At 42.6% G+C, this 15,616-nt stretch overlaps 1 protein-coding gene and 1 pseudogene across 1 annotated transcript; both read right to left on the bottom strand.

Annotated features, from left to right (window-relative positions):
- Positions 1-341: 341 nt before the first annotated feature.
- Positions 342-5,675, bottom strand: LOC121841408 (olfactory receptor 145-like). Its single transcript, XM_042309580.1, has 6 exons — positions 5,518-5,675; positions 4,844-4,896; positions 3,474-3,695; positions 2,834-2,950; positions 1,542-1,739; positions 342-785 (listed from the first exon to the last, which is right to left on the bottom strand). The coding sequence occupies exons 1-6, from the start codon at positions 5,659-5,661 to the stop codon at positions 530-532; spliced, it is 990 nt and encodes a 329-aa protein (XP_042165514.1). The 5' UTR covers positions 5,662-5,675; the 3' UTR covers positions 342-529.
- LOC112239680 lies at positions 3,102-3,232 on the bottom strand (annotated as a pseudogene).
- Positions 5,676-15,616: the final 9,941 nt, after the last annotated feature.

Consider the following 15,616-nt stretch of genomic DNA (forward strand, 5'->3'; position numbering starts at 1 on the left):
GAGTGTAGGGGCGGGGTAGCCTAGTGGTGGTTAGGTAGCCCTAGTGGTTAGAGTGTAGGGACGGCAGGTAGCCTAGTGGTTAGAGTGTAGGGGCGGCAGGTAGCCTAGTGGTTAGAGTGTAGGGACGGCAGGTAGCCTAGTGGTTAGAGTGTAGGGACGGCAGGAAGCCTAGTGGTTAGAGTGTAGGGGCGGCAGGTAGCCTAGTGGTTAGAGTGTAGGGGCGGCAGGTAGCCTAGTGGTTAGAGTGTAGGGACGGCAGGTAGTCTTCAGTCTGACTTCCAACAGACAAATTCACCTTTCAGACAATATCCATAAAACACAAGATCAAATATACACTGGCGTTGCTTATCAAGATGACATTGAATGTTCCTGAGTGGGTTCCTGAGTGGGTTCCTGAGTGGGTTAGTTACAGTTTTGACTTAAATCGGCTTGAAAATCTATGCCAAGACTGGAAAATGGTTGTTTAGGTATGAATACTTTCAGAAGGCACTGTAAATATATTATTTTTAAGATAAATAATTCAAGTACTTCATGTTGGTTTGACCTGCGTCACAGCTCTTTGGGCCCCTCTTCTGAGCATCTTCTTGGCTGATACCTTAAACTCCTCTGTCTTCAGAACGTATATGATGGGATTGAGCATTGGTGGCAGTATCGAGGTCAGGGAGAGGTTGATGATCCGGGCGTTGGTTGGTATGAGGGATTGGAGGAGGTATGTTAAGATTACAGGCAGGTAGAATATGGCCACCAGTATTAGGTGTGAGGTACATGTCTTTATGGCTCTGAGTCTGAGAGAGAGAGAGAGAGAGAGTGAGAGAGAGAGAGAGAGAGAGAGAGAGAGAGAGGTGAGAGAGGGAGAAGGAGACAGGGAGGGAGAGAGAGAAAGAGTGAGAGAGAGGGAGAAAGAGAAAGAGTGGGAGAGGGAGAGAGCGAGGTGAGAGAGAGGGAGAAGGAGACAGGGAGGGAAGAAAGTGGGAGAGAGAGAGAGAGAGAGAAAGAGAGAGAGAGAGAGAGAGAGAGAGAGAGAGAGCGAGAGAGAATGTGTGTCAGTACAGTATGTGATTATCTATTCAGGTTAACTACATTGTCAATATTTAGAATATAGAATATGGCCACCAGTATTAGGTGTGAGGTGCAAGTCTTGGAGAGATAAAGAGAGGGATAGAGAGTGTGAGAGAGGGAAAGAAAGAGAGAGGGGGGGAAAGAGAGAGGTAGAGGTATATGGAGAGAGAGAGAGAGAGACAGAAAGAGGTGGATGGAGAGGGAGAGAGAGGTAGACGGAGAGAGAGAGAGAGCGGGAGAGAGAGAGGGAGAGAGAGGGGTGGAGGGTGAAAGAGAGAGAGAGAGAGAGAGAGAGAGAGAGAGAGAGAATTTATCCAGTTTAATTGCATTCTCAATATTTCCCAGCATTTATCATTCCTGTAACACGTCCATAACTAAAAACATATTTCTGAGGCCCCACACCAATCAGCATATGGGCCGTTCTGGCTTGGACAAGTCTACTTACTTCTACTTGACTTATTCCAATCAGTATTACTTCTCACCTGTCCTGGGGCAGTGTGATGGTGAACAGGGCGTGTGTTATACAGATGTATGATGATATGATGAAGACCATGGGGAGATAGAGAACTATACAGGGGTTGAGATACGCCATCATCTGATTAGGGACCACGTTAGAACAGGGGGCCGCCAGACGGAACAGGGGACCGTGGTCACAGAGGTAGCTGTCGATCACCAGAGACCTAAAATACAATACATGAAATACAATACATTATATACAATATATTATATACAATATATTATATACAATACATTATATACATTATATTATATACATCATATTATATACATTATATTATATACAATGTATTATATACAATACATTATATACATTATATTATATACATTATATTATATACATCATATTATATACATTATATTATATACATTATATTATATACATTATATTATATACATTATTATATATATATATACAATATATTATATACATTATATTATATACATTATATATACATTATATTATATACATTATATTATATACAATGTATTATATTATATTATATACATTATATTATATACAATGTATTTTATACAATATATATATACATTATATTATATACATTATATTATATACAATGTATTATATACAATATATTATATACATTATATTATATACATTATATTATATACATTATATTATATACATTATATTATATACATCATATTATATACATTATATTATATTATATACATTATATTATATACATCATATTATATACATTATATTATATTATATACATTATATTATATACATCATATTATATACATCATATACATCATATTATATATATTATATACATCATATTATATACATCATATTATATACATTATATACAGTGCCATTTCATTAGATATTAAGGAGAACAACAGAAACGTTGTCTTCTGCTAATCCAGGGTTTTTAGAAACCTTTTTAGAGACGTTATCAGCTATAGGTTCACCTCCTTATCTGTTGGAGTTAGTTAGTTAGTTAGTTAGTTAATTAGTTAGTTAGAATTAGTTACTGTTGAATTAGCATTCAAGAGGACCTGAGTTCATGACAACATTGAGCCATCAACTTTTACAAGAACCTGACAGGTGACAATGACAACGTAACATTTGTTTATCTCCTTTGTGTTATTGGTTTACTGTAAAGTAACATTTGAAATGCACTTAATTAAACCAATAGTTTGATGTGATTTAACAGATAAATCTACACTTCACAGAAGCTATGCTTTTGCGGTGTAGTCGGTGCACTACAACACGATACATACTAACCTACAGAAAGAGAGCCGGGTGATGAGACACACAGAGATCAACACCATCAACACAGCAAATGCCCAGGCGGCCCCCGTCAGCTGGAGCATGGACCTGTGAGTGATCATCATGTGGTACCTGGAAAGAACATTACAATGGAACTTTGAGAGTTGATGACACAGCCCCTCTGGTCATTTAATAGCATCTCTGTGGGGGAAAAGATCTTCAACTTTATCATGTTATTATCGTCAATGGTTTATATGATTTGTCTTTGTATGTTTTTTCATATATATAATTATTCAGTCGAGATTCCCACATTTGGAGAACTTGCAGGGGTCAGCACGACCAGAGTGCATTGGCCGAACCTCACCCTGGTAATCCTCCTTTGTGATCAAGGTGTTTCCCCTGTTAATTAATAGTTAATTAGTTAGTTACCTGTCAGGTAACTATATCCTGATATATGATTTTACAAGAAGTGAATCCATGTTAAATCGTATTTATTTTATATATATTATATACATTTAATAAATACATTTGAATAAATTGTCAAATCAAATTATTCAATTCAAAATAAAAAAAATGTATCCCAGAAGGGTAAAATTAAATAGTGTTTCTGAATGTTATTTTAATTGAGTTAATAATATGATATATTATCTGAGACCTGAGCGGGCAGCAGATGGCCACCAGTCTGTCATAGGAGAGGATGGTGAGGTTGAAGGACTGCATGGTGATGAAGAGGAAGACGAAGAAGAGGCTCGTGAGACACTGATCGTAGGAGATGAGCTGTCTGCTGAACAGAAACATGTCCAGCAGCTTGGGAACCAGGGCCGTGCTTTCACACACGTCTGTGAAGGCCAGGTTGAACACAGCGATGTACTTGGGGCTGTAAGGTCAGAACATAGACATATTTTAATATTAATGTAAATATCACGTAACAGAGATCGGGGAGCAGGGCAGGCTCCCAGACATATGTCTGTGAAGGCCAGGTTGAACACAGCGATGTACTTGGGGCTGTAAGGTCAGAACATAGATATATTTTAATATTAACCTGTTGAGTGTAGGGGTTTTTGATGTTTGGATGAAAAACGTACCCAAATGAAACTGCCTATTTCTCAGGCCCAGAATCTAGAATATGCATATAATTGTCAGATTAGGATAGAAAAACACTCTAAAGTTTCCAAAACTGTTAAAATATTGTCTGTGAGTACAACAGAACTGATATTGCAGGCGAAAACCTGAGGAAAATCCAATCCGCAAATTCTGTTTTTCCTGAAAGCTCTCTGTTCCATAGCCTGCCTTCGCTCTATCAACCAGATTCCTTTTCCTATGACTTCCCCATGATGTGACCAGTCTTTAAACATAGTTTCAGGCTTTTATTTTGAAAAATGAGCCAGAAAGATCACATTGTGTCATTGGATGGCTGGGTGCCAGCAGCGTTTTGCATGTGCAACAGCTTGGAGTAGACATTTTCTCTCTCTCTCCTATTGAAGAAGCTACAGTCCCGGTTGAAATATTATCGATTATATATTGTAAAAACAACCTGAGGATTGATTATAAAAAACGTTTGACATGTTTCTACAAACTTTACGGATATAAAAATAATGTTTATGGAACAAAAGGAATATTTATTGTGTAACTGGGAGTCTCCCGAGTGCAAACATCCGAAGATCATCAAAGGTAAGCGATTCATTTTATTGCTTTTCTGACTTTTGTGACCAATCTACTTGGCTGCTAGCTGTTGGTAATGTTTTGTCTACTGAGAGAGATGTCCTTTTTGAGAGAGAAGCTTTTTTGAAATCTGACATGCCAGGTGGATTAACAACAAGCTAAGGTGTGTTTTGCTATATTGCACTTGTGATTTCATGAAAATTAAAACATTTGAGTATCATGTAATGGAGATCGGGGAGCAGGGCAGGCTCCCAGACACATGTCTGTGAGGTTCAGGGGAACTGGGACTTCAATAAGATAGACTGTCCAATAAAGGCTGTTATACAATGTATTGTGTTAATGAGATTAAAGAGGTCTGATTACCTGTGGAGACTGCGGTCCACGTAGATGCCAGTCATGACGAAGGTGTTGCCCACCTAGACCCAACACACACACACACACACACACACACACACACACACACACACACACACACACACACACACACACACACACACACACACACACACACACACACACACACACACACACACACACAGCAGAAATGACCCAAAATGGAAATGTATAGTATATTACGTTTCCTTAAGTTAGTAACACCCTGGACCAGAGCTTGTTAGTGACACCCTGGACCAGAGCTGGGAAGTAACACCCTGGACCAGAGCTGGTTAGTACCACCCTGGACCAGAGCTGGTTAGAACCACCCTGGACCAGAAGTAGTTAGTAACACCCTGGACCAGAGCTAGTTAGTAACACCCTGGACCAGAGCTAGTTTGTAACACCCTGGACCAGAGCTGGTTAGTAACACCGTGGACCAGAAGTAGCTAGTAACACCCTGGACCAGAGCTAGTTAGTATCACCCTGGACCAGATGTAGTTAGTAACACCGTGGACCAGAGCTAGTTAGTAACACCCTGGACCAGAAGTAGTTAGTAACACCCTGGACCAGAGCTAGTTAGTAACACCCTGGACCAGAAGTAGTTAGTAACACCCTGGACCAGAGCTAGTTAGTAACACCCTGGACCAGAGCTACAGCCTTACCAGAGAGATGATGTAAACAAAACAGAGGAAGATGTAGTAGTAGTTCATGTCGGGGATGGCTATGAAACCACTGATGAAGAAGTAAGGGGGTCGGATGATGGTGTTGATGTCTGTCTGGTTAGGGTCAGAGGTCAGGGAACTCATCCTGACTGGAGGTGTTAACGTCTCCCTCTGGCTGGTGATAATCTGTGGAAATACATTATCCATGAATACATTATTACAAATATAGATATATTCAAAACTGCACATTACTTCACCTGTTGACCAAAACATAATTGAAGCATCGTTAGTGGAAAGGAAATTATCCAAGTTCATCAAAATTGTAAATTGCAAATAATTTATAATAATAAATAAATTAATATTATATTTAAATTGTATTTATTTATGTATTCAATGTTACTGCATTTGATACCAGTTGCTAAAAAATAGTTAATTAAACCACTCACTTCAGACATCAAACTAAATACCAGAATGTCAACATCTCCATCAACTACTAAAGCCACTGTTTATCATGTCACTGTAAAGGTGAACCCACCTCCTCAGGTGATATGGTGGACCTGACAGCCCAGGTCTAGTGTGAGTACCTGGGCAGAGACAACAGACTTATATACTGGATCATCAATACCTGTTGGTCATTAGTACAACACATAGAGTTACATCACTGGTTCCCAATCCTGGTCCTGGGAACCCAAAGGGATTCACATTTTAGTTACTGCACCAACACACCTGATTCAGCTAATCAACTCATCATCAAGCCTTTGATTAGATGAATCAGGATAACATAGAACACAGAGAACAAAGGACACATATAATATAGGACACATATAATATAGGACACATATAATATAGGACACATATAATATAGGACACATATAGGACACATATAATATAGGACACATATAATATAGGACACATATAATATAGGACACCTATAATATAGGACACATATAATATAGGACACAGATAACATAGGACACAGATAACATAGGACACAGAGAACATAGGACACAGATAATATAGGACACAGAGAACATAGGACACAGAGAACATAGGACACAGAGAACAAAGGACACATATAATATAGGACACATATTATATAGGACACAGAGAACATAGGACACAGAGAACATAGGACACAGTGAACAAAGGACACATATAATATAGGACACATTTAATATAGGACACAGAGAACATAGGACACAGATAACATAGAACACAGAGAACATAGGACACAGATAATATAGGACACAGAGAACATAGGACAGAGAGAACATAGGACACAGATAATATAGGACACAGAGAACATAGGACACAGATAATATAGGACACAGTTAACATAGGACACAGATAAAATAGGACACAGAGAACATGGGACACAGATAACATAGGACACAGATAATGTAGGACACAGAGAACATAGGACAGAGAGAACATAGGACACAGAAAACATAGAACACAGAGAACTTAGGACACAGATAATATAGGACACAGAGAACTGGAGTACTGATTGAATAAAGGTTATTTTCTGAACAGTACAGTCTTGAGCCGGGCTGAACAGTACAGTCTTGAGCCGGGCTGAACAGTCAGTCTTGAGCCGGGCTGAACAGTACAGTCTTGAGCCGGGCTGAACAGTACAGTCTTGAGCCGGGCTGAACAGTACAGTCTTGAGCCGGGCTGAACAGTACAGTCTTGAGCCGGGCTGAACAGTACAGTCTTGAGCCGGGCTGAACAGTACAGTCTTGAGACGGGCTGAACAGTAAGAACCAACCAAGAAATCCCTAGTTTGAAAGACACTGTTTTTCTGTTCTCTACTCCAGAGAACACTGCTACTCCAGCTGCTCTCTCTTCATCTGACGATATTTTCTCTCATAGTCGGAGAGCATCTGGTCGTCACGATGATGGCACAGGGCTACTAATCTCACTACAACCCCCCTCCAGGTCTCTGTTCTCCTACTAATCTCACTGTAACCCCCTCCAGGTCTCTGTTCTCCTACTAATCTCACTCTGGCCCCCTCCAGGTCTCTGTTCTCCTACTAATCTCACTGTAACCCCCTCCAGGTCTCTGTTCTCCTACTAATCTCACTGTAACCCCCTCCAGGCCTCTGTTCTCCTACTAATCTCACTGTAACCCCCTCCAGGTCTCTGTTCTCCTACTAATCTCACTGTAACCCCTCCAGGTCTCTGTTCTCCTCCTAATCTCACTGTACCCCCCTCCAGGTCTCTGTTCTCCTACTAATCTAACTGTAACCCCCTCCAGGTCTCTGTTCTCCTACTAATCTCACTGTAACCCCCTCCAGGTCTCTGTTCTCCTACTAATCTCACTCCAGGTCTCTGTTCTCCTACTACCCCAACCCCCTCCAGGTCTCTGTTCTCCTACTAATCTCACTGTAACCCCCTCCAGGTCTCTGTTCTCCTACTAATCTCACTGTAACCCCCCTCCAGGTCTCTGTTCTCCTACTAATCTCACTACAACCCCCTCCAGGTCTCTGTTCTCCTACTAATCTCACTGTAACCCCCCTCCAGGTCTCTGTTCTCCTACTAATCTCACTCTGTTCTCCTAACCCCCCTCCAGGTCTCTGTTCTCCTACTAATCTCACTGTAACCCCCTCCAGGTCTCTGTTCTCCTACTAATCTCACTGTAACCCCCTCCAGGTCTCTGTTCTCCTACTAATCTCACTGTAACACCCCCTACTAATCCAGGTCTCTGTTCTCCTACTAATCTCACTGTAACCCCCTCCAGGTCTCTGTTCTCCTACTAATCTCACTGTAACCTCTTCCAGGTCTCTGTTCTCCGACTAATCTCACTGTAACCCCTCCAGGTCTCTGTTCTCCTACTAATCTCACTTCAACCCCCTCCAGGTCTCTGTTCTCCTACTAATCTCACTCTCTCTGTTCTCCTAACCCCCCCTCCAGGTCTCTGTTCTCCTACTAATCTCACTGTAACCTCTCCAGGTCTCTGTTCTCCTACTAATCTCACTGTAACCCCCTCCAGGTCTCTGTTCTCCTACTAATCTCACTCAGGTCTCTGTTCTCCTAACCTCCCCCCTCCAGGTCTCTGTTCTCCTACTAATCTCACTACAACCCCCTCCAGGTCTCTGTTCTCCTACTAATCTCACTGTAACCCCCTCCACTCCCCTACTAATCTCACTGCCTCCAGGTCTCTGTTCTCCTACTAATCTCACTGTAACCCCCTCCAGGTCTCTGTTCTCCTACTAATCTCACTGTAACCCCCTCCAGGTCTCTGTTCTCCTACTAATCCCCCTCACTGTAACCCCTTCCAGGTCTGTTCTCCTACTAATCCCCTCCAGGTCTCTGTTCTCCTACTAATCTCACTGTAACCCCCTCCAGGTCTCTGTTCTCCTACTAATCTCACTGTAACCCCTCCAGGTCTCTGTTCTCCTACTAATCTCACTCTGTTCTCCGACTAACCCCCCTCCAGGTCTCTGTTCTCCTACTAATCTCACTGTAACCCCTCCAGGTCTCTGTTCTCCTACTAATCTCACTACAACCCCCTCCAGGTCTCTGTTCTCCTACTAATCTCACTGCCCCCTCCAGGTCTCTGTTCTCCTACTAATCTCACTGTAACCCCCTCCAGGTCTCTGTTCTCCTACTAATCTCACTGTAACCCCCTCCAGGTCTCTGTTCTCCTACTAATCTCACTGTAACAACCCCCTCACTCCAGGTCTCTGTTCTCCTACTAATCTCACTGCACCCCCACCTCCAGGTCTCTGTTCTCCTACTAATCTCACTGTAACCCCCTCCAGGTCTCTGTTCTCCTACTAATCTCGCTGTAACCCCCCTCCAGGTCTCTGTTCTCCTACTAATCTCACTGTAATCCCTCCAGGTCTCTGTTCTCCTACTAATCTCACTGTAACCCCCTCCAGGTCTCTGTTCTCCTACTAATCTCACTGTAACCCCCTCCAGGTCTCTGTTCTCCTACTAATCTCACTGTAACCTCTTCCAGGTCTCTGTTCTCCGACTAATCTCACTGTAACCCCCTCCAGGCCTCTGTTCTCCTACTAATCTCACTACAACCCCCTCCAGGTCTCTGTTCTCCTACTAATCTCACTACAACCCCCCTCCAGGTCTCTGTTCTCCTACTAATCTCACTGTAACCCCCTCCAGTTCTCTGTTCTCCTACTAATCTCACTGTAACCCCTCCAGGTCTCTGTTCTCCTACTAATCTCACTGTAACCCCCTCCAGGTCTCTGTTCTCCTACTAATCTCAATTCAACCCCCCTCCAGGTCTCTGTTCTCCTACTAATCTCACTCTAACCCCCTCCAGGTCTCTGTTCTCCTACTAATCTCACTGTAACCTCTTCCAGGTCTCTGTTCTCCGACTAATCTCACTGTAACCCCCTCCAGGTCTCTGTTCTCCTACTAATCTCACTGTAACCTCCTCCAGTCTCTGGTCTCCTACTAATCTCACTACACCCCCTCCAGGTCTCTGTTCTCCTACTAATCTCACTGTAACCCCCCCCAGGTCTCTGTTCTCGTACTAATCTCACTGTAACCCCCTCCAGGTCTCTGTTCTCCTACTAATCTCACTGTAACCTCCTCCAGTCTCTGTTCTCCTACTAATCTCACTACACCCCCCTCCAGGTCTCTGTTCTCCTACTAATCTCACTGTAACCCCCCTCCAGGTCTCTGTTCTCATACTAATCTCACTGTAACCCCTTCCAGGTCTCACTACTTTATTTTTCTGTCCCCTTTCCTCCCATCTCTGCCCTCCCTTCCTTCTCCGTGGCTGAGTGACTCATTTGAGTTTATAGAACAGGACTGGCGGATGCTGAGTGACTCATTGTGAGTTCATAGAACAGGACTGGCAGATGCTGAGTGACTCATTGTGAGTTTATAGAACAGGACTGGCAGGCTGAGTGACTCATTGTGAGTTTATTGAACAGGAAGCTGAGTGACTCATTGTGAGTTTATAGAACAGGACTGGCGGATGCTGAGTGACTCATTGTGAGTTTATAGAACAGGACTGGCAGAAGCTGAGTGACTCATTGTGAGTTTATTGAACAGGAAGCTGAGTGACTCATTGTGAGTTTATTGAACAGGAAACTGAGTGACTCATTGTGAGTTTATTGAACAGGAATCTGAGTGACTCATTGTGAGTTTACTAAACAGGAAGCTGAGTGACTCATTGTGAGTTTATTGAACAGGAAGCTGAGTGAATCATTGTGAGTTTATTGAACAGGAAGCTGAGTGACTCATTGTGAGTTTATTGAACAGGAAGCTGAGTGACTCATTGTGAGTTTATTGAACAGGAAGCTGAGTGACTCATTGTGAGTTTATTGAACAGGAAGCTGAGTGACTCATTGTGAGTTTATTGAACAGGAAGCTGAGTGACTCATTCTGAGTTTATTGAACAGGAAGCTGAGTGACTCATTGTGAGTTTATTGAACAAACTGTTGGAAAAAAAAGGTGTTTGACCAAATACAATGCTTTTTCTCTGTAAACAAATTAACAAGACATTCAGAATGCTTATAGAGAAGGGAACTCAACATGTACTGCACTGACACAAATGACTGATGATTGGTTTAAATAAATATATAATAAGGAGATTGTGGGAGCTGTACTGTTAGATTTCAGTGCAGCCATTGATATTATTGACCATAACCTGTTGTTGAAAAAACTTAAGTGCTATGACTTTTCAATCTCTGACATATCGTGGATTCAGAGCTATCTATCTAATATAACTCAAAGGGAATTATTTAATGGAAGTGTCTCTAATGTCAAACATGTAAAGTGTGGTGTACCGCAGGGCAGCTCTCTAGGCCCTCTACTCTTTTCTATTTTCACCAATGACCTGCCACTGGCATTAAACAAAGCATGTGTGTCCATGTATGCTGATGAATCAACCACATACTCATCAGCAACCACAGCTAATGATGTCACTGATACCCTTAACAAAGAGTTTCTGGGATGGAATGGGTTGCCAGTAATAAACTGGTCCTGAACATCTCCAAAACTAAGAGCATTGTATTTGGTACAAATCATTCCTTAAGTGCTAGACCTCAGTTGAATCTGGTAATGGTGTGGCTGTTGAAGAAGTTGAGGAGACTAAATTACTTGGTGTTACCTTAGATTGTAAACTGTCACGGTCAAAACATATAGATTCAGTGGTTGCAAAGATGCGGAGAGATCTGTCCGTAATAAAGAGATGCTCTGCTTTTTTAACACCACACTCCAAAAAGAAAGTTCTGCAGGCTCTAGTTTAGTCTGATCTTGATTATTGTCCAGCCAAAATCTAAATCAAATCAAATTTTATTTGTCACATACACATGGTTAGCAGATGTTAATGCGAGTGTAGCGAAATGCTTGTGCTTCTAGTTCCGACAATGCAGTAATAACGAACAAGTAATCTAACTAACAATTCCAAAAAACTACTGTCTTATACACAGTATAAGGGGATAAAGAATATGTACATAAGGATATATGAATGAGTGATGGTACAGAGCAGCATAGGCAAGATACAGTAGATGCTATCGAGTACAGTATATACATATGAGATGAGTATGTAAACAAAGTGGCATAGTTAAAGTGGCTAGTGATACATGTATTACATAAGGATGCAGTCGATGATATAGAGTACAGTATCTACGTATGCATATGAGATGAATAATGTAGGGTAAGTAACATTATATAAGTTAGCATTGTTTAAAGTGGCTAGTGATATATTTACATCATTTCCCATCAATTCCCATTATTAAAGTGGCTGGAGTTGAGTCAGTGTCATTGACAGTGTGTTGGCAGCAGCCACTCAATGTTAGTGGTGGCTGTTTAACAGTCTGATGGCCTTGTGATAGAAGCTGTTTTTCAGTCTCTCGGTCCCAGCTTTGATGCACCTGTACTGACCTCGCCTTCTGGATGACAGCGGGGTGAACAGGCAGTGGCTCGGGTGGTTGATGTCCTTGATGATCTTTATGGCCTTCCTGTAGCATCGGGTGGTGTAGGTGTCCTGGAGGGCAGGTAGTTTGCCCCCGGTGATGCGTTGTGCAGACCTCACTACCCTCTGGAGAGCCTTACGGTTGAGGGCGGTGCAGTTGCCATACCAGGCGGTGATACAGCCCGCCAGGATGCTCTCGATTGTGCATCTGTAGAAGTTTGTGAGTGCTTTTGGTGACGAGCCGAATTTCTTCAGCCTCCTGAGGTTGAAGAGGCGCTGCTGCGCCTTCCTCACGATGCTGTCTGTGTGAGTGGACCAATTCAGTTTGTCTGTGATGTGTATGCCGAGGAACTTAAAACTTGCTACCCTCTCCACTACTGTTCCATCGATGTGGATGGGGGGGTGTTCCCTCTGCTGTTTCCTGAAGTCCACAATCATCTCCTTAGTTTTGTTGACGTTGAGTGTGAGGTTATTTTCCTGACACCACACTCCGAGGGCCCTTACCTCCTCCCTGTAGGCCGTCTCGTCGTTGTTGGTAATCAAGCCTACCACTGTTGTGTCGTCCGCAAACTTGATGATTGAGTTGGAGGTGTGCGTGGCCACGCAGTCGTGGGTGAACAGGGAGTACAGGAGAGGGCTCAGAACGCACCCTTGTGGGGCCCCAGTGTTGAGGATCAGCGGGGAGGAGATGTTGTTGCCTACCCTCACCACCTGGGGGCGGCCCGTCAGGAAGTCCAGTACCCAGTTGCACAGGGCGGGGTCGAGACCCAGGGTCTCGAGCTTGATGACGAGCTTGGAGGGTACTATGGTGTTGAATGCCGAGCTGTAGTCGATGAACAGCATTCTCACATAGGTATTCCTCTTGTCCAGATGGGTTAGGGCAGTGTGCAGTGTGGTTGAGATTGCATCGTCTGTGGACCTATTTGGGCGGTAAGCAAATTGGAGTGGGTCTAGGGTGTCAGGTAGGGTGGAGGTGATATGGTCCTTGACTAGTCTCTCAAAGCACTTCATGATGACGGATGTGAGTGCTACGGGGCGGTAGTCGTTTAGCTCAGTTACCTTAGCTTTCTTGGGAACAGGAACAATGGTGGCCCTCTTGAAGCATGTGGGAACAGCAGACTGGTATAGGGATTGATTGAATATGTCCGTAAACACACCGGCCAGCTGGTCTGCGCATGCTCTGAGGGCGCGGCTGGGGATGCCGTCTGGGCCTGCAGCCTTGCGAGGGTTAACACGTTTAACACTGTAGCCATGGGGTCCAGTGATGCAAGGAAAGACCTAGCTGCAGCCCAGAACAGATCGGCACATGTTGCTCTTAATTGTAATCAGAGGGCTGATATAAATACTATGCATGGCAGTCTCTCTTGGCTAAGAGTTGAGGAGAGACTGACTGCATCACTTCTTATTTTTATGAGAAACATTAATGTGTGGAAAATCCCAAATTGTTTGCATAGTCAACTTACACACAGCTTCGACACACACACACACACTTATCCCACCAGGCATGCCACCAGGGATCTTTTTATAGTCCCCAAATCCAGAACAAATTAAAGAAAACGTACAGTATTATATATAGTGTAAATATTTTACTTTTTTTTCATACCACTTCACTTCATTGAGTGAAGCAACAATACAATCATTCACTATGCCAGATACACTGTAGTTACACATAGCGTCCTTCCAATCAAAAAATGAACCGAGATAGCAAAAGAGAGATATAAATGCATTTGAGACTTCAAGTACTTCTAAATATAACTATATCTAAATATACATTAAATACATTAAACCGTGATATGACACTGATATATGTTATTTATTGAATGGCTATAAAGGCTTATAGACATAATATACAGAGCCTTCAGAATGTATTCACACCTCTTGAATTACCACACATGTTGTTGTGTTACAGCCTGAATTTAAAATGGATTCCATTCAGAGGTTTGGGTCACTGGCCTCCACACAATACCCCATAATGTCAACGTGGAATTATGTTTTAGAAATGTTTACAAATGAATTCAAAATTAAAAGCTGAAATGTCTTGAGTTAATAAGTATTCAACTCCTTCATAATGGCAAGTCCAAATACGTTCTGGAGTAAAAATGTGCTTAACAACTCACATAATAAGTTGCATGGACTCCCTCGGCAATAATAATGTTTAAAATTATTTTTGAATGCCTACTTAACCTTTGTATCTTACACATACAATTATCTGAAAGGTCCCTCAGTCGAGCAGTGATTTTCAATCACAGATTCAATCACGAAGACCAGGGAGGTCTTCCAATGCCTCGCAAAGAAGACCACCTATTTGTTGATCGGTAAAAATCAACAATAACAAAAAATAAGACATTGAATATCCCTTTGAGCTTGATGAAGTTATTCATTACACTTTGGATGGTGTATCAACACCCCCAGTCACTACAAAGATACAGGCTTACTTACATGCTGTCATGCCCTGATCTGTTTCACCAGCTCCTTGTGATTGTCTCCACCCCCTCCAGGTGTCACTGATTTTCCCCAGTGTATTTATCCCTGTGTTTCCTGTCTCTCTGTGCCAGTGTATTTATCCCTGTGTTTCCTGTCTCTCTGTGCCAGTGTATTTATCCCTGTGTTACCTGTCTCTCTGTGCCAGTGTATTTATCCCTGTGTTTCCTGTCTCTCTGTGCCAGTGTATTTATCCCTGTGTTTCCTGTCTCTCTGTGCCAGTGTATTTATCCCTGTGTTACCTGTCTCTCTGTGCCAGTGTATTTATAGTCTTGTATGTTTTTCCAAGTCAACCAGCGTTTTTCCCCCATTCTCCTGCTTTTTGCTATTCTCCTTTTTCTAGTCCTCCCAGTTTTGACCGTTGCCTGTTTCTGGACTCTGTACCCGCCTGCCTGACCATTCTGCCTGCCTGACCATTCTGCCTGTCCTGACCCCGTGTCTGCCTGACCATTCTGCCTGTCCTGACCATGAGCCTGTCTGCCACTCTGTACCTCCTGGACTCTGATCTGGTTTTGACCTTTGGCCTGTCCACGACCTCTTGCCTCCTCCTTTTGGATTAATAAACATTGTAAGACTCCAACCATCGGCCTCCTGTGTCTGCATCTGGGTCTCGCCTTGTGTCATGATACATGCGTTCTTCCTAACTCAGTTGCAGGAGAATAAGGAAGCTGCTCAGGTATTTCACCATAAAAGAGTTGCAGATTTTAATGGCTGTGATAGGAGAAA

This window comes from Oncorhynchus tshawytscha, linkage group LG30 (genome assembly GCF_018296145.1).
Source record: "Oncorhynchus tshawytscha isolate Ot180627B linkage group LG30, Otsh_v2.0, whole genome shotgun sequence".
NCBI classification, from domain to species: Eukaryota; Metazoa; Chordata; class Actinopteri; order Salmoniformes; family Salmonidae; genus Oncorhynchus; species Oncorhynchus tshawytscha.